The sequence below is a fragment of the Gastrolobium bilobum genome, unplaced genomic scaffold, assembly GCF_033153095.1.
Source record: "Gastrolobium bilobum isolate Gb01-03AN ecotype WA unplaced genomic scaffold, APGP_CSIRO_Gbil_v1 utg4140, whole genome shotgun sequence".
Classification (NCBI taxonomy): domain Eukaryota; kingdom Viridiplantae; phylum Streptophyta; class Magnoliopsida; order Fabales; family Fabaceae; genus Gastrolobium; species Gastrolobium bilobum.
Genome location: NW_026898751.1, coordinates 33391 through 58141, shown reverse-complemented (window position 1 = coordinate 58141; position 24751 = coordinate 33391). Strand labels below are relative to the sequence as shown.

General features: G+C 35.7%; 2 protein-coding genes across 7 annotated transcripts; both read right to left on the bottom strand.

Annotated features, from left to right (window-relative positions):
- Positions 1 to 6: 6 nt before the first annotated feature.
- Positions 7 to 6426, bottom strand: LOC133283857 (pleiotropic drug resistance protein 1-like; the record flags this gene model as incomplete). Its single annotated transcript, XM_061480776.1, has 21 exons — positions 6101 to 6426; positions 5828 to 5948; positions 5535 to 5708; positions 5266 to 5425; positions 5090 to 5166; positions 4917 to 4970; positions 4110 to 4784; positions 3681 to 3997; positions 3423 to 3583; positions 3189 to 3292; positions 2939 to 3083; positions 2760 to 2837; positions 2526 to 2650; positions 2080 to 2412; positions 1669 to 1959; positions 1470 to 1553; positions 1242 to 1375; positions 917 to 1144; positions 642 to 813; positions 290 to 544; positions 7 to 153 (listed from the first exon to the last, which is right to left on the bottom strand). Coding segments are annotated over exons 1-21 (4161 nt in total), but the record flags the coding sequence as incomplete, so codon positions are not given.
- An 11131-nt stretch (positions 6427 to 17557) lies between these two features.
- Positions 17558 to 24514, bottom strand: LOC133283856 (pleiotropic drug resistance protein 1-like). Of its 6 annotated transcripts, none has more exons than XM_061480770.1 (24): positions 24189 to 24514; positions 23874 to 23994; positions 23685 to 23773; positions 23521 to 23605; positions 23270 to 23429; positions 23077 to 23153; positions 22835 to 22891; positions 22673 to 22763; positions 22286 to 22587; positions 21759 to 22040; positions 21332 to 21648; positions 21088 to 21248; positions 20898 to 21001; positions 20637 to 20793; positions 20430 to 20558; positions 20147 to 20313; positions 19694 to 20026; positions 19278 to 19568; positions 19118 to 19201; positions 18887 to 19020; positions 18545 to 18772; positions 18268 to 18439; positions 17925 to 18179; positions 17558 to 17815 (listed from the first exon to the last, which is right to left on the bottom strand). In XM_061480770.1, exons 1-24 carry the CDS (start codon positions 24512 to 24514, stop codon positions 17558 to 17560), a joined length of 4380 nt encoding a protein of 1459 aa, XP_061336754.1. The 6 variants fall into 6 exon arrangements, with proteins under 6 accessions (XP_061336754.1, XP_061336755.1, XP_061336756.1 ...); XM_061480771.1 differs by having other exon boundaries at positions 20147 to 20304; XM_061480772.1 differs by having other exon boundaries at positions 20147 to 20304; positions 20448 to 20558.
- Between the last annotated feature and the right edge of the window lie 237 nt (positions 24515 to 24751).

Below are 24751 nucleotides of genomic sequence, written 5' to 3'. Positions count from 1 at the left end.
ACCATAAAATTCTTCAAGGAAAGCTTTCACAGACTTTCCATTTTCAGATTCCATTCCTGTAGTTATATCTCCAAACTGAGATGCAATCAATCCATATATTGTCCATGCCACCGGACATGCCCAATAGTACCATCTCCACCACACTGGGATGCTCTGTTAATGTAACAAGAAATTGTTTAGTGAGTCAGCATAAATAAATATACATTACATTATTATATTACATAAACATGTTCCATCTCCATCTATTAATCATGCATTATTAATTCATATATAGTTTGGCAACACTTACTGGTCTTGCGACGATAAATCCTGAGAAGAGATTCCAAATTGCATAAAATGCAGCAGCCACAATGGAAGCAACATGGTGATTTGGTGTCACTGCCACGGACATCATGCCGTAGAACGTGAAGTAGCACAATGTGAAGAACATGAAATATAGAAACCAAAAGAATTTCTCTGCAGTCCAGTCAAATCCCATCATAGCATAAACTATGAGTCCATATGTCACTGCTTGAGCAAAAATATAAGGCAACTCTACTAGAATCTGTGACACAAAGGAATGAGTTGTGTTAACAATACAAGCTGAAGTACTAATAATGAAAATGTTAGTAAAACTAATAATGATAATGATTTTAAGTTACCTGTGAAAATGCATAGGGTAAGGCAGAATACATTCCAGCAGCTTTTTCTCTATAAAACACAGTTCTTTCAACTGCTACCACTGGCTGTACTGATGAAGAATTCTGTACCCCAAGGAAGAGAGCAGCGGTCGACATTGAACCCACCGCATTCAACAGGTCTTGTCTATTTGAGCTGTCGTAATGTAAGTCACCAAACCACATGGTATCATTATATATTCAGAGTGGAAATCAAATAGGAAGATTACATAATCTAATATGAATATTTTGTGACTCACTGTTTGCCTCCGAGGTCCCAGAACATTGTTCCAAACATCAAGGCTATGAAAGTAGTGAAGAAATATCTCACAGCAGTGTATGGTGGATTGCGCCAGTATGAATAACGCTGTTTCCACAAGCAAGCCTGGCATTGGACCCAGAATGACTGTGAGAATTGAGTAGGGAAATGAAGATCCTTTGAACCAGGAGCAGGTTGGCCCAGTTCTTGTATAAGCTGCTTGTTTCTCCTGAAGAGCCATGAAATGGAAAAACAATTTAAGCATTTTGTAAATCAAGGAAACATTTATACATGACAATAGCTAATATATATATGCATTAGCTTACCTATATAGATCAGAATTCTTGTATAGGTCAGTAAAATCAACACCTAAATTGAGTTCTTGTGCAGTAGATGTAACTTCCAACATCCATGTTGCTGGGTTATATCCGTCTTTGATTTTACTCACACCCTCAATGCTCTGGACAATGGAAATTATAGGAAGACTTAAGTAAATACAAAAAAATATTATGGTCGTTCACTTAGGTTAATATTGAATGTAAGTAGGATCCTACCTCGAAATACTTGATCAAATGGGTAGAATGACGACCAAGTGGCCCAACATATATTTCTTGTCCTCCGCGCTTCATCAGGAATAACTAGAATCCCATATAATAATATTATGTCAGATTCAAGTCTAATTAATGGAGAAAGAAGGAAAATATAAATGTAAAACACAACTTCATTTATCATTATCACCACTCGCTCACTAACCTCATCAAAAGCTTCAAATATATCAATGCTAGGCTGATGGATGGTGCAAACAACAGTTCTTCCTGTGTCCACAGTGTTCCTAACAGTTCTCATAACAATGGCAGCAGCTCTTGCATCTAACCCAGAAGTAGGCTCATCCATGAAGATTATGGAAGGATTTGCCACTAATTCAACTGCAATAGTGAGCCTCTTGCGCTGTTCAGTAGAGAGACCACTCACGCCTGGCAAACCAACCAACGAGTTCCTCAATGTTGTAAGCTCCACCAGTTCCATCACTTCCTCAATGAACATCTACAACCATTTGTCAAGTTTGAACAATCAGCCTCTAAGTTGAGAAAGCCAGCAATCTCAATTAAATAAATAGCTTAAATTTTTCATTATGCATGCTGCAAGTACTAACTACTAACTAACCTTTCTGGTACTGGAATCAACTCCTGAAGGTAAACGAAGCCATGCTGAGTAGAGCAAGGACTCGTAGACTGTAACATGAGGTGAGTGGATATCATTCTGCTCACAGTAACCAGAGATTCGAGCAAATGTTTCTTGCTTCTTAGGGTACCCAGAAACTTTTATGGTTCCTTCAATATATCCACCGGTTTTCCTACCAGCCAGAACATCCATCAGAGTAGTCTTGCCAGCTCCACTCACACCCATCAAAGCTGTGAGAACACCTGGCCTGAATGCACCACTGACACCCTTCAAAAGCACTAATTTGTCCTCTTGTACACCTTGTTCTTTCATTTCCTGCCACAGTTGAAATCAAATGAGTCAGGTTGATCTCATCAAATTGTTTTTTATTCAAGCAGAGCTAAAATAGAAACACTGCTAGAAATGCAAATGCTAAATTTATAACATACCTGTGGCATGTCAACAGAGTATATGATATCGTCAAATGTGATAGAATGTGGTTCAAAAGGAAGAACCATTCCTTTTTTCTTTCCGTTGCTTGACTCAACAACAGAATCACCTCTTCCTGAACTTTCTGCATCACAATTGAAAATAATGTTTAGCGTTGTCTGAAGGAATATTATGAATTACTAATCAACTTTTGCCAATGAGTGTTAAAGAAGGATATAAGCAAGATAGCTCACGTATGCGTGGTAATTCAACTTCTTCTACGGTTCTGTCATCTGATTCTTCAGTTATATTTGCTTGTGGCTTTTCAAATGCTGCACATTCAAATGCATATTTATCAATAAAATCTTGTATCATTATCACTATAAGAATTTTACAAGCACAATTAATCTCAAATGATGTGAAAAATACTCACGGCCGAGGACCTCAAGAGCCAGACCAAACAAAGCGTTGAAAAGGAACACAAATCCAACCGATGCCCCAAGGCCTAACCAATACCAATATGCATCTGTGAAGAATCCACGGGTATCCAGAAATACAGCTCCTAAATCGTAGGTAGACTGTAATTGGAGAGCAAATAAATAAATTAGGCCTAACTAAATGTTTCTTACTCTTGAACAAAAGCAGATTAGATAAATTATAAAGTTGCAAGTTCAAGAAATTACGTTGTGCCAATTGTTCCCAAGATATTCATTGACCATTAAAGCATGCTGCCCATACATTAAAGGTGAAATCCAGTAACCCCAAATCCACCAGCTTTTGATATCCTCTGTTTTCATTGGCAATGAAATGCAAGAACCATCATTAGCTAAGGGTTCAGTATGTGATAATTGCAACAACTATTATTATTATTTTATTGATGACTTGTGTTGTGAACTTGTGATGTTAATTGGACTTACTTCTTGAGAGAATGAAGCCACCCAATGAAAGAAAAGTGAGAACAGCAAAGGACCCAAATGTGTTAGCAACAATCATGTTTCTACCAAGTGCTGCAATGGCTCGGAATAATCCAGAAGCCATCTGACTGATAAATAATAGCACAAGGTACTGCTTGAAGAACCTGCAAGAAATTCAAGACCTCACTTCATAAGTATTAAGTAAAAAGCAAGAACTAGCATTCACATCATGCCACTAACAAATAAAAGCAGCTTCTTTACCTTCCAACATTTGGATCAAATCCAATACAATAGTAGGTTAGAAATACCCAAACAGCAACTTCCACTAATGTGACGGGAATCTTGAGAATCCATGAAGGAATAGCATATGCCCATGAGGGATAAAATAGAAGGTCCCGTTGCTTGTAGAATACAGGAAGCTTAGCAATGGTCATAGAAATCTCAGCCATTCCATTAAACATAACAGTTACTAATGTAAAAAAGAGAGCACCAGCATAAACACCGGCATCATCCTGATTATTACGATGCATCTCAGTTCGTAGAAACAGTGTCAATGCTATTAATGCCATGACGGTAAGCTGAAAAGCACCAAGAGCAAAATGATAAGTCAAAATCATGCATATGAAATAATTATATAAATATGAAATTAATATAGCATCTATTTATATAAGTGGGCTAGATAGAACGAACCTGGCATAGCTTGAAGATGTAAACAAATGAATTCCTTTTCATAAGCAAATACTCTCTTGCGAAGTTAGCCTTTAAGAGCTCCTTCTTGTTAATACCATACTTTTCAGTGGTTAATGCAGCTGGGTGGTTCTTAGACTTATCAAATGGAACTGCAAGCTCATCTCCAAGTCTCCTACCAATATGGAATGATTGAAATGCCTCAGCAAATTGAGTTACGGTTACAAATCTGTAAGGTTCATCTCTGCGTGCCCAATACTGTGCTTGGTCCTTTTTCGAAGTAACTTCTTGAAGGAAGTCAGCAACACCTTTCCTCTCAGGACATTTGAAACCCATAGATTCAAAAAAATCAAGAACATATTCACGGGGTCCTTGGTACACAATTTGGCCATCAGAGATTAAGATAATGTCATCAAAAAGATCATAAGTCTCAGGTGCTGGCTGGAGCAGTGATATAAGTGCAGTTCCATTAAGAATGTGAACATATTGCCTCAGAGAGCTCACTATCTGAAAAGTAGTGGAACTGTCCAAACCAGTTGAGATTTCATCCATGAATAGAGCATTTGCTGGTCCAACAAGCATCTCTCCTGTGGTAACACGCTTCCTTTGTCCACCAGAGATCCCACGCAACATTTCATCCCCCACCATAGTATCAGCACATATATCCAACCCCAAAATCTGCAAGATTACACATTAAATAACTAAATACCTTGGCTTTCATAACAAACATCAACGCATGACATGACATGACATGACATGTCATGACAGAACTAATTAACTAAGCTAAATTGAACCTTATTTTAGTATTACCTTTAGTGTGTAATCGGTTACTATGCTTGACTCCTGGCCTGCAGTTGCAGTTGCCTGTTATATCAAAAGACAATCAGATGCAAAGATAATATATGCATTACTAAAGTATATTAGTAAATTAAAAAATATTTTTTTCACTTAAATGAAGATTGATAATAGCTTCTTTATCTCACCTTCATGTAGAAATCAATATCAGCATCAGGCTTGATATTAGCTGCTTTCTCTCTTCTTGACAACTCAGATAACATGTCTGTTTGGATCCCAAAAACAATAACCAGTCAAGCTCAGGCTATATATATCCCAAATTAGATTTTGAAAACATTAGGCAGGTGTTAAAAAATGGACTAACCATAACGTGATCCGACTCCTTGGCACCTTGCTGAGAAAGCCAAGGTTTCCCTCACAGTCATTTCTCCAATATGAACATCATGCTGGCTGATGTAAGCAGCAGTTCTCTGAGGTACAAACTCGTTCATTTCATGCCCATTATAAGTCATTCTCCCAGATACCTGAAAGACGCATCGGTATCCAAATTAGGTTGAAAAAAGAAAGAAAGAAAGAAATATAGTATGTTTGTCAATTAACAAATAATAAATATTTAAGGGAAATGCCTTTCACCTGAAGACTTGAATCAAGTTTTCCTGACAAAGCCAAAAGGAGTGTGGTCTTTCCTGAACCTGGAGGACCCAAGAGCAGTGTCATCCTGCGAGGTTTGACGATGCCGCTGACATCTTTAAGAATAGTGACATGTTTCTTTTTGCTCGGGATGATATGGAGCAGATTCAGCAAACTCTGGAAGGGCCAAACATAGAAAGATTGTGAGACTAATTAATTGCAAAACAGAACAAAGAAACAAAAAAAGATTAAAAAAATAAAATAAAATTGATGAAGTAGAATATGCCTCTCCTTACCTCAATAACGTTAGTAGCAGAGTTGATGAAAGTGGGCAAAGATCTGCTTCCGACAAAAGCCTCAGCCTCAATATTGAGGTGCTCATATCGAACTTCAATTGTTGGAATATCAAGCCCAACTCTGCAAAGATAAAAATAAAATAAAATAAAAGGAACTTATTAGAGATCATAAGATAAGATATTGTGAATGAATGAGTGAGTAAATTAAAGTGAGAAGAATGAAGGAAGGAAGGAAGGAAGGAAGGAAGAGGAGTGGATCCTTGAATATTATACCTATCAACTCGTTCTTTGAGCTTCAGCAAGAACTTCTCATTGTCCTCTTCAGCTACTTTGACCAACCTCTCAAGCAGTTTCTGTCTCTCTTGAAAACCAATATCAGTGACATCGATTTCATTGGCGGCTCCATGTGAAGCGGTCAACAACCCTTTCCTGAGACGGTTGTAAGTGGGAAGCTTTTCAAGTGCAGCCCATTTCAGAGCTTCTTCGTCGTTCTCTTCACGCGATGACCGTGAGAATACCTCAACGCCACTGTTTCTCCAAACTGTTGAACTTCTTGCTCTTAAACTATTACTTGCTCTGTATATATCATTTCCCTCCATTGTTGCTCTTTCTCAACAACAACAACAACCCCACCACCTTGTTTCTTCTTCTTCTTTTTCTTCCTCGTCAAGGCTCAAAATGAACACAGATTTTTTTCAACGATGCTTCTTTGTAGAACCCCCCACACAAATAAGCGAAAGAATTAAAGAATGAAGTAACCAAATAAAAGAAAAAAGAAAAAAGAGAAAGAAAAAAGAGAGAGAAAAGTGTGTTGTTTGTGATGGGAAGTGTGTATTCAGCTTTTTTTCTCTCCCTGAGAATGAGAATGGCAATGGGTAATGAGTTTGGAATGGAAAAACATTTCTCTGTTATATACATTTGATTCCTAAAACAGGCGGCTATTGAAGAGTCAAACATTGAAATTACGATAACTTTAATATTATTTTTTAAACAAGAAAAAACTACACGCGGGGAAATTATTTTGTGACCCATCGAATGGAAACTTCCATTATCCAATGGTCAAATAAATAAAGCGGAAATTTCCCAGCAGCTGAAATCATGTCGAAAGAAAAGAAAAAAAAAAAAAAAGGAAAGGAAAAGTAATCATGTTAATGTGTCCTAGAAATATGTATACATCTAGAAACGAGCCCGTAAGATGCACGGATCCTGGAACTAGTTAGATTCATATAGTATGTTGTTTTATATATTAATTTAAGGTGACGTTTAGTACACATTATTGTTGAGGATTGTCGGGAAATTAAATTTTTTTAAATTTTTAATTTTTGAATATTATCGTAAATTGAGTGTAAAAATTATATTCTTAAAAATTGAGATTCTCAGATAAAAAAAATTTTCTCTTCTACCAAACATCCAAATGTATCTTATTTAAATTTTAAATTATTCAAATCGTGTTATTTTGTGAATATAAGGAAATGAAACTCACATCTTTATTTATTTTTAATTTTTTCAATGGGACCGATATTTTTTTACATTTATAAAATAATATAACTTATGTGATTTAAATTAATACACATTTCCCCCTTAAATTAATTAGTTTTATATATGTCATGTTGTAGGAAACTTGTAGTGTCATGTTACTCTAATACATTTGATGTGGGTCCCACTCAAAAAAAAAGAAAGAAAAAAAAAAGAAAACAAGGTGGGGCCATTATTTTTTATGAGAGTGACATGATGTTACAAGTTTCCTACAACATGATATATATAAAACCCTAAATTAATTCAACATAAAACGACGCTGACCAAAAGCTTGGAAATAAAACTAAACCCCTTGAAAACTCAAATTTCATACAACAGGACCCTTGGTTAATATAATAATTTTAACCGGTGTAATTATGAAATTGTATTTAATTAAATAATCAATCATGCAGAATTGAGTGTAATTAAGTAAAATGTCTAATTAAATATATTAAAGTCATTTTTGGATTAAAAAGTGTAGTTAGTGAGAGTTTTGAAGTAAAAATACGTGTAAGTAAAATTATCCAAAACTTAAAAATAAATTGGGGAATGTTACTGCAAAAATATTCTGAACACATAAGACCAGTTTAAAATAGAGTTAAGATAACGAGATAGATAAGTTTTTATCCAGTGAAAAGTAACTTAACTAAAGTAAGTGAAATAACTTTTACGAAAATATCACTATTTCTTCATCTCTTTCGCGTAAGGCAAAGAGCAAACCCGAAGACCGTTGCTCTTGGAGCTCAAAACTTAACTCATTCATCTCTCAACGAAATTACTTGGTTCTTGAACCAAAATTGCTTAGAATTGTGAGGAGAACATAACCTATAATTCATTTTCCATTAAAAAACCTTGCATTGAGAGAAAAATAGTGGGGAAAGTGGCGACCCACTTGTGATTGAAGGACTTGGAGAGTGATTTGATCTATTTGGAGGCTTGCAATCCTTTCCTTGCATGATACTAGGTTTGTTCATGTTAAGATACAAGCATTTCAAAGGTTTTTATGATAATAGGTGTTTTAGGTTTTCATTTTGAAAGTTTGGCTTGAATGAGTGGCATATAATAGCTTTTGATGATCCCGACATTCCATCACCTTGAAAATCCTCTCTAAATCTTGTAGCCAAGTACCAGCGACAACAAGGTTATAACCACCATCGAAAGTAGGCGGCTGGTGCTTCCTGAAAGCATTTAACATTCTCTTTCTGGCCTCAACATTATCTATTGCAATAGTATGAACTTATCGTTGCCCTGTATAATACCCTTAACTTAAGAATTTAATTAATTACTTGTAATTAAGCATGTATAAGTGGGAAGAATTAAGTAAGAGATTAAAATTAATGAGTCAAGGGAATTTTTGAGGTAAAAAGTGCGGTCATTGATATTTATGGGGTAAAAATATACGTAGACAAATTTACCCAAAAAATAAAAGTAAAGCTAGATATAGGACTGAAAAAATATTCTAGTTTATTGGGTAAAGTTTGGTAGTGAATGAAGATAAATAGATAGATAAATTTTTACCCGATTAAAACCCACTTAACATATGTAAGTGTAAAAACACAAGAAACCCTCCCCATTTTCTTTCTTCTTCATCATGCGACAGAGGGAGAGGAAGAGAGAACCCATTTTGGAGCTTAAACCCTAGCTTCCGCATTTCTCAACCAAATCCATCCGTTCCAAAGCCAAAAACGTAGACTCCCTCGTTGCAAATTCTAGTTTGGTTTTGAGTGGGAAGCCTTGTGAAACGAGATCTCTCCTGCCAAAGATTTTGAGTTCCTTGAAGATTGAATGAGTTTGGGGGCATTTTCATCCATGAGAGCTTAGGAGACATTTATTCCTTGGTTGTGTGACCTATTGTGGTAAGTTTCCACTCCTCCAACTTAGTTTTCATGTAGTTTTCCAGAGGTTGAAGATAATGAATAGTGTTTTTTGTCCGTTTTATGAGTTTGAGTAAGATTGAGGCTAAATTTCGTTGGAAATATTGTTAGGAATGATAAATAAATGGTAGAAATTAGTTTAGATTGTCATTTTAGTATACTTTGATATTTGGAGAAATCTATGCTTGAAATTGAGAATTTAGGGTTATATGTTTTGATATTTGGAGAAATCTATGCTTGAAATTGAGAATTTTCTTGCATTGTTAGCTTTGGTTGGTTATATGTTTAATGGTGTCCCTTGTATGGCTAAGATTGAGGCAAGTGGAGGGACCAATCTTTGTGGTTGTGTTCAACTGAGGAAAGGAATGCTTTAAGGAATGGTCAAGTGTAAGGTAAACCTTCGGACCTTGGGGTTGATCCCTTGAATGTTCCACCACACTCCGTTGAGGAGCAATGGTTTATAAGATGTGATATATAAAGATGATGTAGATGTATGCTCATGCATTGAAAAATGTTATGATTGCTTAATGGTCACTGATTGATGTTTGATTATTTAAGAGTAATTGAGGAATGGTTGATAGATGTAAAAATAATGAATGAGGTATGATTGAGGATTAAGATTGAGGTTATGTAGATAGTTGAGAGATGAGGTAGTGACTGATAAATGAGAAAGGATTGAATACTCCTTGGATCAGTCCAATGAATGTAACTAGTATGATGGATGTATAGTCTTCCTTGGAGCCAACCCTAAGGGGAACTTTTTGTGGTTATTACCTGAGAGGAACAGCCCTTGAGGATACATCTTGAAGACATCATGCCAGTAAGGAATTCCCCTAGAAACAGCCCTATGAGGATCTTCAGGTGGTTTATCTTGCCCTTGGAAACAACCATATGCGGATCTCCTTGTGGTGAGAGCCTAAGAGAGATAGTATTTTTGCGGATCTTTCTTGGAAATGCCTAGTATTATGATGAGGATGATTGGTAGAAACTTCCCTTGAAAATAGCCATATGTGGATCTCCATGTGGTAAGAGCCTAAGAGAAACAACCCTTGAGAATATCTCTTGGAAGTCATTAGTGTGAGATTGTGGACTTAGCTTGGAAACAACTTTATGCGGATCTCCTTGTGATGAGCACCTAAGAGAAATAGCCATTTGAGGATCTCTCTTGGAAGTCCATGCGTTTATGGATAAGAATGTGTTAAGTTGTTATTATTATGTGTTCACCGAAAGTGAACCTTATGGGTGGAGTGATCTCCAAGGACCTCTGGTTTACTGTGATATATTCATATATCTCACCTCGTGTTGTGGGGCATCATTTCAGGTACTGGTATAGTGAGGTTGAACAAGGCAAAAAACATGAGTAGATTGTACCTGATAGCTGGACATTTTGGGTTACATGCCATTTAGAATTGTTATATGTGTAGGCCAATGGCACCATCATGTGTATATGTGTTTATTTTGAGGCTATATAATGTATTTTGGAGGACTTAGTGCATGATCATTGTAGTAGTAATTGGTATATTGTGTATGACTAATTGCTTTGATCATATTTATTTTGGTAGCTAAGTCCCTTGGCATGTATATGAAATTTGGAAGAACATTGATGTAATTGAGACTTTAATATATTGATGAATATGAAGTTATGTTTATCATTTTGATTTGCATGATGAATTGGTGAAGTGATTGTGGGATGTAGGTGTCACACGGTGTGTGACCATGGTTGACCTTTCCTTATCAATTAGGTATTATGACTTATGAAAAATAAAGGGGGAATGAAATTTCCCTAAGAAAATCACCAAAAATAGGGGAGACCAAGTCTTCCCCTGGTGGAGGGCACTCAAGCGCGCTATGTGTGTGAAATAAAGTGAAATTCTCCGCCTCTGGGCGCTCAAGCGTACTGAAGACCTGGAGAAGGCCAAATTCTTTTCCTCTGGATGCTCAAGCGCCCAGTACGCTTAATCGCGTTACTGGGTGAAAAATGTGTTCGAAGAGCACGCTCAAGTGCGCTGCCAGATTTCAGCGTTTAGTAAAATTGGCATAACTCGAGCTACATAGCTCTAAATTGAGTGAGGTTTAAACCTATATGAAGATAACACATAGATCTATAACCTTGTAAAATATTAGAGCCATTAGATAAGTATATCAAGACCAGGTTAGGATTGAAGTTGATGTTACAATTCTGAAAGTTTGATTTCGTCAGCTACCTTGCTAGTTTAATAACTCGGGCTATACTTAACCAAATTGTTATTGTAATATCTTTCCGGAAAGCCCTAGACTTCAAGTTTATCATAATAAAAAGGTTAGAGTTAATGGTTAAGTGTAGTGGTCTTAGTTAGATAATGTTTCATGGTTACAATTACGGTTATGGTTATATAAAATAAGATTTTGTTTAAAAAAGTAAATGACCAATGTTTAAAAGAAAAAGTTTATCCATAGTTTTAATTGGACCATTGTGATTGTAACTACATTTAATATCATAAGTAATGTTAACGTTTCTGGGTGTACAACGGGGCGTTACACCCTGTATGAGTAGTAGCACCACCATGATGACTAGCTTCACCCTCTCCATCCCCATGCTCGTCATAGAGAGAATGTGGAGATGGAATAGGTGTATGTGGTGGGGGTTGGTTCCCCGCTCTACCATCCTTCATGGCTCTTAACTCAGCCATCATTTGGTTCATCAAAAGTTGATTGACAACAATTACATCTTGATTGGTCTTCATTAAAGTCTCATTAGCTTGCTTAGTAGTAGCCAACTCCTGCTGCACTCCAACCAAAGAAACAATGTTAGGATCAAGCTGTCCTTATGTATTACAATTTTCATTACTTCTTTGGTTAAAATAAAATGGACAGCATTTTGTATATATTTCGGATCACTGGGGATAATTCCCATCATGAAAATTTTAACCTGATTGACAGTTTAATATAATCCAGGCATAAATCATATTACTCAGCCATCCATGCCATAGGCTATCCTATACATACAGGTCTCCAATAATGTCCATGATATTACTTAGATAATTACATCAAATTCACAAAAAAGATGCAATTAAATAAGTAACATAGACCTGAATGTACATCACTGATAACACATATACAACTATCAACATGGCATAGACATTCTCTATGCTCATCAAAAGAATACATGGCATGTACATCTCAAAAGAATAACAACAGGTCGTGTATAAAATGAAATGTCAATCAAAGCATGACTATCAGGTCATATAGTATCTCTCATCTAGCCTCTTGCCACGTGATGCCTTAGCACTATCAGCTATTGTACCTGAAATGGTAATCCCCATAACGTAGGGTGAGATGATAATCTCAGCAAACTAGGGGTCCTTGGAGGGCTCCTCCACCCATAGATTCACTTCAGACATAATATCATAGTATAAAAGCATATATGAATCAGAATATGTATATCAATGAATGTGTGTAATAATAAATCCCACTGGCTAGAGAATATAACAAGTATGCATTACGCAAAAAAATACCGTCTTGCCACATACCGTATGAGGAAACACTGTCTCATACTATGCATAAGAAAACACCGTCTTATGCCTCACATAAGGAAACACTGTCCTGTGTGGCACACAAACATACATGCATATATATACAACATATAACAAATCATTTTTAACATACAATATCAAAGAACCATCCTCCCTCAGAGTCTGATGGAACAAACGAGGGATTAACCCCAAGGACCGAAAGCTTACCTGTAGCTTTCACCTAAGCTTGCTTCAAGCTTAAACAAGGTCCTCCACAAATACTTGAGTATCAACTCAATTCACAACACCTATTTCAAGGTAAAAATTATCACAATTAATCACATATTCATTATATAAGTCTCATCTCAAACCATTGTTGATTCTTACCTTAATCCAAAACAATCAAGAGCTTTGTTCAATGTCTATATCTTGATCTAATCTATGCTCTTGCTCCAGTAGTCCACTTGGTTTCACACTATAACCAATGAACACATATCCATCAATATTCACATTTATAAACTTAACGTGAATCCTACATAAAACCAAGGTTTTCACACTTTAATATCACTTGATTTTGAGTCCAATTTATTAAAGTGTTCTAAATGGCAATTTCATAATTTTTTCTTTTACATGAATCAATCCCAAGCATGTTTAACAAAGGGAGTCACCACCAAATCACCCTCCAACTACTCAAGCCATGAAACTTTCAAAATTGACATATAGCCAAAAAAACCATGATTTTCTAGATTGAGCTAAACAGTGATTTCTTTTGTTGTCTTTCATCAAGAAGAAATCCTAAGCATATTAAACAAAGGAAGCTATATCCAAATCACTCTCTAACTATCCATACCATTAAATCCTAATTTATAAACCCTAAATCATGACATTTCCAAAGAAATCAAATAGAAAGGGTTATGCCTTCTTACCTAGGAGCTTCAACAACCAAGAAGGAAGGAAATCCAAACTTTCAACCAAGGAAACTTCTCCTTCAAGCTCCAACCAGATTTAATAGCTCCAAGGGGTAGATTTTCTCACTCAAATCACTTAAACTCTTGTGGTTCCAAGGATGGGGTGAAGGGTGAAGGGAGAATGGAGGAGGGGTTAGTGTTTTCTTGTCTTTAAGTGATATGAATGAAGAAAAATGGAGAGGGAAATAGGAGAGCTTCCTTCGGCTGGGAGAAGAGTTTCCGCATGAGAAAAAGAGAAAATGAAGAGAGGGAGAGTGTTTCTCACACATTTAAGTGATTACAAATATCCTAGTGGATATAAACTTATCTACCCCGCTCACTTAACTCTCAATCCAACTTTACACATTAATCCAGAATATTTTTATGGTAATATTTATAATTTTATCTCCACTTTTTGGGTAACTTTATTTACCTGCATTTTTACCCCTTAATTGTCATTTCTAACTCATTTTCACTATGTGGCTTTAATCTTTTCATCAGACTACTACTCTATTTAATTCTTCCTTAATTATTGTTATTTCATAATAATTTCATAAACTCCTTAATTACCGGTTAGGGTCATTATATCATACATGATAGATTCCTTGGCCAATAAGACTATTCGCATATGAGAATCCTTAGGATGGCGAGAGTGCCAGATGGATAACTTATGGAGATGTTTTACACACTGCATGGATATGAATATATTGTATTATTTACTGTTATTGCTTGTACACTTAAAGTAAACTCTGGGGTGGAGGAATCCTCCAAGGACCCCTGGTTTACTGAGATGGTTATCTCACCCCGTTTTGTGGGGACCCCCTTTTAGGTACAGACACTGATGGTGCGAGAGCATCTATAGGCAGGAGGCCTATGTAGACTGTGCTCTTTGGCATGTCGTTGTTGTTGTTTATGCATTTGGATTATTTATGTTTTCAGCATGTTATTTTGGATACTGTAACATCATATGTTTATGTAGTCTTATTTTGAGAGTATGTATTATTGATGCATGGAGGAGGGACTTAATTTATGATCATAGTTATTGGATACCTTTCATGTTGTTGATGCATGTAAAGGACTTTGATCATATGTTTTGTAATAGTTAAGTTTCCATTTATGTATTTTGATGCAATTATGATGGAAGGGTTTGTACGCCTGTTGGATAGACTGAGATGATGTCAATATTTATCAAACTGTTTATCAGGTTGAGATATCATGTGAGAATTATTCCTAGATATTCGAAAAATAAACGGAGCTCTTATCATTTTGTTTAGGCGATGTTTAAGCGAGATTAGTTATTTCTGCAATTTGTACAAGTTATAATTACAACTTGAATTGTTTATAAATACGAAAAGTGTTTTAATCAAAAAATAATATATTTTTAAAAGAAAAATATTTATCCATGTTTTAAATATTATTATGTATTAATATTTAGAAAAATATTATCATACATAATAATAATAAACCGATTCTAGAACGTAGTGTTATAGCTAATCATGTTAATTTGTTTACAAAGATATGGATTTTTTTTGGGAAGAAATATGAAAAAATTTAAATGTGGGTTAATAGAACACGAATAAGTTATAAACATAATTATATTTAAAAATAATTTCAGATTAATTTTTTTTTATAAACATCCAATGATTTAATAAATTCAATGCATAAAAAAGGCTTGTTCACTTCTATTCAAACTTCGAGTATTCAAGCCAAATAATATAACGAAGGGCATAATTAATTTTGGATGATCCAAACGCTAGTTGTTTCCCCCACCTGACCTAACAAGTACTACGCCTACTCGTCTTGTAAATACCTAATAAAGATTCAACAAAAAAGAATGGATAAAAAAAAAAAAAAAAAAAAGACAATTCAAAAGGTCAGAATTAGTTAGGACTTGTGAGCTTGACCAGTACGGCAGTAAGGTGTCCGCAAGGAAAAATTTATAGTATTGATATTTTTCTAAAGAGAGACAAAAATAAAAATAAAAATTCAGAAATGTATAGTATAAAATTTCTTTTCGCATTCAATGGTTTGCACCTCAATCATACTGAAAATGCTCTCGTCCGACATGATGGGCAAGATATTTGTAATTTGTAATTTTTATATTTAATTTAAATATTCAAGACAATATATGACATTGTTTGAAAATCGAATACAGTGGATGTGAAGAACGTCACAAGAATACTTTAATATAATTTTGATGAAAAGAATAAGTAATGGTTAAAATCAACTAATAACATCAGCAGGGACGTCAGTATTTTTATTTTTATTTTAAAGAAAATAAATGCTTGAAAGTTGTAATTTCCCTCGTGTATTGTTTTTGAGTCTTCACTTCCGAAATATTGGCAACTATTACAATCAAAACCTTGACATTTTGACTTCTAGATTGATTAATCAGTCAACATAATTGATCAGTTCATCTATGCGTTGAAAGGAACTTTGAACCAATAGTATTCAACTTCTAGATAAATAGTAACTCAATTACGAAAAGTAAGATTACTATAGTTGTGCAAGTAAATCATGTTTCCATTTTATTTTTAATGGTCCAAATTAAACACAAATTCAAACCCCTCTTTTATAATTAAGTCGAGTATGATTTATTGACAAACTACAGTTTCAATTTTTGGAGTAAAATTTACAACAATTTGCTATAGTATACCTTAAATATGTCTTGATGTCATGAGATGTTTTGTTTTAGTAAAACTTCTGGGAATCAATCACATTGACATTTTTTTGTTTGTTTGTTTGTTAACATAGCATCCACGAGGTTGGCACTTATGATTCTTTAGTCATCGCATCCCTCCCCATACAGGAAAGCAGCCATAAAGTTTTATGGGTTTTGCCAGGGCACACAAAGTTAAGCTTCACGTGGTCGTTTCCCACCTTAATACTATATAGTCTATAAATGACGCCTATAAAATGAAAATTTTTTTGACGTTGGACTGCTTCTCTTTCATCCTTTTCCCATCTAAATTCATGAATCTGTTTCGGTGGCTACATCATGTTGACAGTCTTTGACACATAATTAAATAGTTAAATTGTCTTTTCCTTCTAGATGCTTATTTATTTATTTTATTAATCAATTATAGTATATTATCTCTAAAATTCTATAATTGCCCATCACGTTTTGAAAGAATATAAAGAATATATTATTATCATTTTTTTTCGCCTAAATCGCAAGGATTCATCACTATGAATTAAGATTTAATTTTCAAACATACTAGTACGAGAGACCATATTATTTGTACCTAAACAATACGTAGTGGATCTAAATATTGGTACAAGTGATAAGGAGTTTGTCTTGAGTTTGAGCCATGGAACGAAAAAAATGGTCTGCTTAAGATCCGTCGGTGTTCAAACCAGATTAATCCGAAGAATGAATCAGTTGAGGAGACTAAAAAAAACAGTACAAAATTATGGAACAGAAGAAATGGTGTGTAATGCAGGCATCAAAGTGACTTTCAACCTTAACAGCTAAGAAGTGTCTTTGCCAACTCTTTTGAACCTTTTTCAAAGCCTGATCAGCTAGCTAGAGTGACTTTGTATTTTGCAACATGCGGCTTGTTGCAAGGTTACTCCTTATTTATATAGACATAAATAAGATTTTGTGGCCAGGTAAAGGGAAGGTTACCCATTTTATTAAGCTTACCCTAAATATGAAAGAAAAATAAAGGGAGGGGGGAAGAACTTGGGGTCAATGTCCTCTGTTGATAATTAATGAGTGTCATCCTATAAATTATTCAACCTGGTTGTACAAGTAGGGTAAAATGCCATCAGCAGCTCCAAAAGTCCAAATCGTTATTCAAACCAACTTTAATAACTCATCCTATATTCCTATGCATTTTTTTATTTTTCCTTTACAGTTTACACTAGTGATCTATATACATTCACTTGAAAGTATCTATTCTATCGCCTTTGGAAACTAAAGACCTTCACAGAAATAGCAAAGATAATAGCAAATAGCACTGTGAACCCAACAACTACACCTGCAGCAACTCCTACAAAATCATCTCTATAACCAAAGTATCTTCTGAGAAACTCTTTCACTGTCTCGTTTGACTTAATTGTACTTGTTACATCTCCAAATTGTGATGCAACCAATCCATATAAGGTCCAAGCCACAGGACATGCCCAATAGTACCATCTCCACCACACAGGAATATTCTGTCATCAAATGTGTAATAAAAAAATAGCAAATAATACTAAGCATCAGTATACACACACCTATAGAATTTCCTCACACGCATTGACATTTGTAGGTTAAATGACTTACAGGTTGTGGGACAATAAATCCAGAAAACAGATTCCAAATTCCATAAAATGAAGTAGCCACAATTGAAGCAACATGTTGGTTAGGTGTTACAGCCACAGTCATCATGCCATAAAAGGTGAAGTATAGAAATGTGAAGTACATAAAGAACAGATACCAGAAGAATTTGGATGCAGTCCATTCAAATCCGATCATTGCATAAACTACAAGGCCATATGTCACAGCTTGAACAAGAATATATGGTAGCTCTATTACAACCTGAGTAAAATGAGTCATAAGTTACATCAATAGGCTTAAAATATAAAATTTGGAAATAAATAAAGTTTCTAAAAGTTATTCTAATTACCTGTGCAACTGCATAGGGGATGGCTGAGTACATTCCAGCTGCTCTTTCTCTATAAAAGACAGTTCTTTCAATGGCCACCACAGGCTGCACTGAAGAGGCATTTTGGATCCCAAGGAAGAGAATGGCATTGTACATGGAACCTATAGCATTAAACAGATCTTGTTTCCTTCTTCTGCAAGTTATACAAAAGGTGATCAAATTCTCAGGAGGATGGGGGGTTTAATACAATTTATGCATTTTTTTTTTTAAAATTATGAATTAACCAATAGTAACTCACGTTTTGGATCCAAGGTCCCAGAACATAGTTCCAAACATCAAAGCTACGAATATAGTGAACAATAACCTCACTGCAGTATATGGAGGATTGCGCCAGTATGACCAATGTTGTTTCCATAAGCAGGCCATGCATTGGATGAAAAATGGTTGTGCATATTGAGTAGGAAAATGAAGTTCCTTGGAACCAGAACAAGGCTTGCTCAATTCTGCTACAAGTGCTTTGTTCCTCCTAACATATGGCATATATATATAAATTTTCATAACTAGTTTCAAGTAATATCCTTGTAAGATTTTTTTTTTGTGGCAAAATAAGAATGTCGAGTAACCCTATAAACTGATTTACCTATATAGTTCTGAATTTTTGTATATATCAGCGAAGTCAACATTCAAATCCTTTTCTCGTGCCGAAGTTGTAATTTCCAACATCCAAGTTGCCGGGTTGCAACCATCTTTGATTTTACTAACCCCTTCAATCCCCTGGTTGAAAGCAAGGTCAAATGTCGTATCAGTAACAAGTATCAAGAACTATAATTGTCATTTGACATGCTTGTAGATTTTTTTAGACACACCCTACCTCAAAATACTTGATGAGGTGGTTAGAATGACGACCTAATGGCCCAACATATATTTCTTGTCCTCCTCGCTTCAGTAGGAAAAGCTGAAACCAATATTTTGTATATCAAGATCAAGTTGAATGGAAAATACAGTATGTTTTGATCAATATCATCCCTCACCTCATCGAAAGCTTCAAATATGTCAATGCTTGGTTGATGGATTGTACAAACAACTGTTCTTCCTGTGTCCACTGTGTTCCTAACTGTTCTCATAACAATTGCAGCAGCTCTGGCATCTAACCCAGAGGTTGGCTCATCCATGAATATTATGGAGGGATTAGCCACTAGCTCAACTGCTATAGTTAGCCTCTTGCGCTGTTCAGTAGAGAGACCACTCACACCAGGCAAACCAACCAGGGCTTGCCTCAGTAAGTTCAACTCTACAAGCTCCATGACTTCCTCAACGAACATCTGTAACCATTTATCATATCCAATTGTAAGGATAATTAACTCTTACACTTATGATCAGTTAGTATAGACAACTCTCAATGTGCTTTTGGGGCGACAGAGAAGGGTATATAAGCTTTAGTACTAACCTTTCTGGCTTCAGCATTGACTTCAGGTGATAAACGAAGCCATGCTGAGTAGAGCAAGGATTCATAGACTGTAACATGAGGAGAGTGGATATCATTCTGCTCACAATAGCCAGAGATTCGAGCAAATGTTTTTTGCTTTTTGGGGGACCCTGAAATTGTGATGCTTCCCTCAATATATCCTCCAGTCTTCCTTCCAGCCAACACATCCATCAAAGTTGTTTTACCAGCTCCACTTACACCCATCAAAGCTGTGAGAACACCTGGCCTGAATGCACCACTAAGACCCTTCAGAAGGACCAATCTCTCCTCAATTACACCTCGATTCTTCATTTCCTGCAAGTATAAATCAAAAGGGTGTGGAGTTTCTATTTTACTGGCAGCAGCAGACTAATGATAATAAGATTACGTGCTCTTCAAGTTCAATCTAACTATTTTCGTATGAAAATCAATCACCTGTGGCATGTTTACTGAGTATGTGATTCCATCAAAGGTGAGAGAATGTGGTTCAAATGGAAGAACCATTCCTCTTTTCCTCCTGTGGCTGGACTCAACAACAGCCTCTGGCCTCAATGATGCAGACATGGAAGACATACTTTCTGTCCCACCGTTATCTAAGTTTCCTGCAAGACAATTGAAAGGTTTTTCAGAATCTGAAGGCTTGATTCGAATTACAATTGAAAAAACACAAATTTACATGCTTTATGTATATGCAGTTCATACATAAAAAACAAATCACCTATCTTTATCTTGCTACTTGCGGCATTTCCTCCGAGTCTGATTGGTAATCCAATGCCTTCAAGAGTTTGCTCTTTATGCTTCTTGCCTTGAGATTCTTTGGATATGACAGCTCGTGGCTTCTCAAGTGCTGCTCAATCAATAGCATATGTAAGTAATAGTATCATTGCTGCAACAATATAAAAGCTGTATGGGGGAAGATACTCACGGTTGAGATAAGTGAGAGCTAAAGTGAAAGTTATGTTCAATAGAATAACAAATCCAAACAGTGCCCCTACCCCTATCCAATACCAATATGCATGCCTGAAAAACCCACGAGACTTCAGAACCTCAACTCCCAGTGGTTCAGTTGAACTTGGAAGAACCTATAATTGGTGTTTGGTTAGCAAAGAAAAAGAAGTAATTAGATGCTCTATTAGGCTTCAAACTAGAGAGAAAACATTTGAAATTTGATGATTCAAGAAATTACGTGGTTCCAACTCTTCCCAAGGAACTCATTGACCATTATAGCATTCTGCTCATACATTATAGGTGAAATCCAGTAACCCCATATCCACCATTTCTTAATATCCTCTGTTTCAATAGGAAATCAAAAGAAAAAACAATACATAAGGTTCAAAATTTTCAAGAGTAAAAACTTTTGTTACATTCAGTTGTACCTCTTGACAAGATGAAGCCACCCAAGGTCAGAAGTGTGACTATTGCAAATGACCCAAATGTGTTGGCAATAATCATATTCCTACCCATTGCTGCAATTGAACCAAACAATGCAGAAGCCATCTGGCCAAGTAGAAATAACAGAAGACATTGCTTGAAAAACCTGCATCAAGAGCAGCATGTCACATCTAATGCAACATAATGAGTCTTCCCCAGGTTCAAAGTAGATAAACATAACTTATTTACCTGCCAACATTTGGGTCAAATCCAATCACATAGTAGGTGAGAGATCCCCAGACAACAACTTCAGCCAATGTAATAGGGATCTTAAGGATCCAGCTAGGAATAGCATATACCCATGCAGGATAGAATAGGAGGTCCCTTTGCTTGTAAAAAATAGGAAGCTTCCCTATAGTCATAGAAATATCTGGCATTCCATTAAACAAGATCATTACTATAGTGAAAAAAAGTGCACCAATGTAAACTCCCCCATTATCCACAGAATCCCGGTGCATCTCAGTTCGCAGGAATACTGTCATTGCTACCAACGCCATCACTGCGAGCTAATCGCAAAAGAAGAAAAATCACAAGTGAAAATCATGCACGCAAAAAACAAAAATAAGAAAACGAAGCAATCGAACATAGTTCCATTTCAAGGATAGCTAAAACCAACTTGAGATAGCTTGAAGATGTAAACAAATGCATTCCTCTTCATAAGCAAAAACTCTCTTGAGAAGTTAGCTTTCAAAAGCTCCTTTTTGTTCACCCCATACTTGTCAGTTGTTAATGCAGCTGGGTGGTTCTTTGTCTTGTCAAATGGAACTGCTAGCTCATCTCCAATTTTCCTACCCACATGGAAGCATTGAAATGCCTCAGCAAATTCATTAACTGTAACAAAACTGTATGGTTCATCTTTGTGTACCCAGTACTGTTCCTGATCCTTCCTTGAAGTTACCTGCAAGAGTAGATAAAGAATATAGATGCATATGATTCACGGCTATGAAGCACCGATACTCTTTAATCTTTTTTTTCAACGTATTGGATATGCATATCGGAAACGTATTACTTGGTAATCTACATCCTGTATCATCGAATAACGTATCGAAAACGCGTATCGGTGCTTCATAGATTCATGGATACATATCTTTATTTTCAATTCAATAATGAATATGAGGTAAGAAAAGGTAAAGATTGATGTACTTCTTGAAGGAAGTCAGCAACGCCTTTCCTCTGAGGACATCTGAAACCCAAAGATTCAAAAAATTCAAGAACAAGCTCACGAGGTCCTTGGTAGACTATTTGGCCATCAGAAAGGAGGATAATGTCATCAAAAAGTTCATATGTCTCGGGTTCTGGTTGCAATAGAGAGATAACTGCTGTTCCATTAAGAATATGAACAATTTGTCTAAGACATTTCATAATTTGAACAGTTGTGGAGCTGTCCAAGCCAGTAGATATTTCATCCATGAACAGTGCATTTGCTGGACCAACCAACATCTCCCCTGTAAACAATGCATACAAAATATGAATATATAATGGAGAAACTGAATAGAAATCACTTTTAAGGACAAGGAATTGGATCACTACCTGTGGTAACACGCTTCCTTTGCCCACCAGATATACCACACAACGTTTCATCCCCAACCACAATATCAGCACATATTTCCAGTCCTAAGATCTGTAAATTACATAGTAAATAAATGCTTGGGAGCTATCAAGAAAGTATGCAAAACACTTTGGAGATATCACCTTAAGTACATATTCTGTGATCATTTGGTTTGCTTCCTGACCTTCAGATGCTGTTGCCTGGTCAATGAGACGAAAAGATAATTTGTTCATCACAATTAACCATTTCAGTGAATTTAAGCGAAAGGAGAGGATAGTGAAGGTTGTATATATAATAAAAATGAATAGCATAACATGTTTTCCTAAGCAGATTTTCCAATGGAAACTTTGGACATAAAAACACACTTTAAAAGCTCCTTGTTCACCTTCATGTAGATATCAATATATGGATCAGGCTTAATATTTGCTGCTATCTCTCTTCTTGACAGTTCAGATAGCAAGTCTGTACATGGCCAAAAACAATACTGAGTCAAGCTTAGATTACATGTATGAAAGTTATAATTTTGATAAAAGCAAGAGGTGAAATGGAAGGTATTTTTTAGGTAAAAGTTGACTAACCATAACGTGATCCAACCCCTTGGCACCTTGCAGAGAAAGCCAAGGTTTCCCTTACAGTCATTTCTCCAATATGAACATCATGCTGGCTGATATAGGCAGCAGTTCTCTGGGGTACAAATTCATTCATTCCATGGCCATTATAAGTCACTCTCCCAGAAACCTGTAGCATATATCAGCATTCAAGTTGGATATAAAATAATTGAATTAGCTGATTGAAATAGAAAGCAAAGGATGAATGGATTTCTTTTCACTTTAAGATCTGGATCAAGTTTTCCGGCCAGAGCCAAAAGGAGTGTGGTTTTTCCTGAACTTGGAGGACCCAAAAGCAATGTCATCCTGAAAAATGCAATGGTGAAGTACGAGACTGATATATTGGAAAATGAATAAGGCTTAAGCTTTATGAATCCACTCTCACCTCCGAGGTTTTACTATTCCACTAACATCTTTAAGAATGGTCACATGTTTCTTTTTGCTTGAAAGAATGTGCAGATAATTCAAATAACTCTGGAAGATAAAAATTTGTCAGAATAATTACAGAACGAAAACAATCAAAAAGCAACAATAATCTTGATAAAAAAAATGTTTAGAAATCACACGTTGTTACCTCTGCTATATTAACAAAGAAGTTAAAAAATGTCTGTAAAGCTCTGCTGCCAACATAAGCTTCTGCCTCAACATTGAGATGCTCAAACCTGGCTTCGATTGTTGGAATACGAATACCAACTCTAGAAATATTAAAAGATAGATAAGGAGGAGAAAACTCATTGGTGCATAGTCAAGGAAATACATGAAAAAAAACAAAACAATAAAAGCCGAAACATTTTGCCATGAAATCTATGGATAACAAGAACCAAGACAAGGTAATGGGAAATAAAAGGAAAAGGGAACAAAAAAGCATTATTAGCAGTGGTTTTATTACCTATCAATTCTTTCCCTCAGCTTCAACAGAAATTTCTCATTGTCCTCTTCAGCAACTCTTACCAACCTCTCCAACACTTTCTTTCTTTCCTGTATTCCAATATCAGTGACATCAATTTCTTTCACCTCACCACTGGATGTGGTTAACAAGCCTTTCTTTAAACGATTGTAAGTAGGAAGTTTTTCAAGTGCTGCCCATTTCAGAGATTCTTCATCATCTACTTCATTTGATGACCTAGAGAAAACATCCATTGCATTGTTTCTCCAAATTGAAGAACTGCTAGCTCGTAAGCTGCTAGTAGCTTTATTCAGGTCACCACTATCCATTGTCAACCAAGAAAGGGGTGGAAAATACAGATGAAACAAATGCTCAAACTCACCAAATTAAATCAGTTTATCCTTAATTTATATTCTGGTTTATCCCAGCAACTGTTATTCCAAACTTTCATCTAAACAAAGGAATAGTATTATTGCACCTATTAAGTAAAACAAACTCTTGTAGTTCAATATAGGTGGAATAAATGGATTGAACTCAATAGCTAAGAGAATTGAAACAAACTCTTT

Excerpts from the sequence above, each read along its gene's own strand:
- LOC133283856 (XM_061480770.1), bottom strand. The coding sequence starts at position 24,514 with ATGGATAGTGGTGACCTGAATAAAGCTACTAGCAGCTTACGAGCTAGC. Across the intron at positions 22,588-22,672 it reads AAGGAAGCGTGTTACCACAG|GGGAGATGTTGGTTGGTCCA; the intron begins GTAGTGATCCAA and ends CATTGTTTACAG. Across the intron at positions 19,021-19,117 it reads ACCTCATCAAGTATTTTGAG|GGGATTGAAGGGGTTAGTAA; the intron begins GTAGGGTGTGTC and ends GCTTTCAACCAG.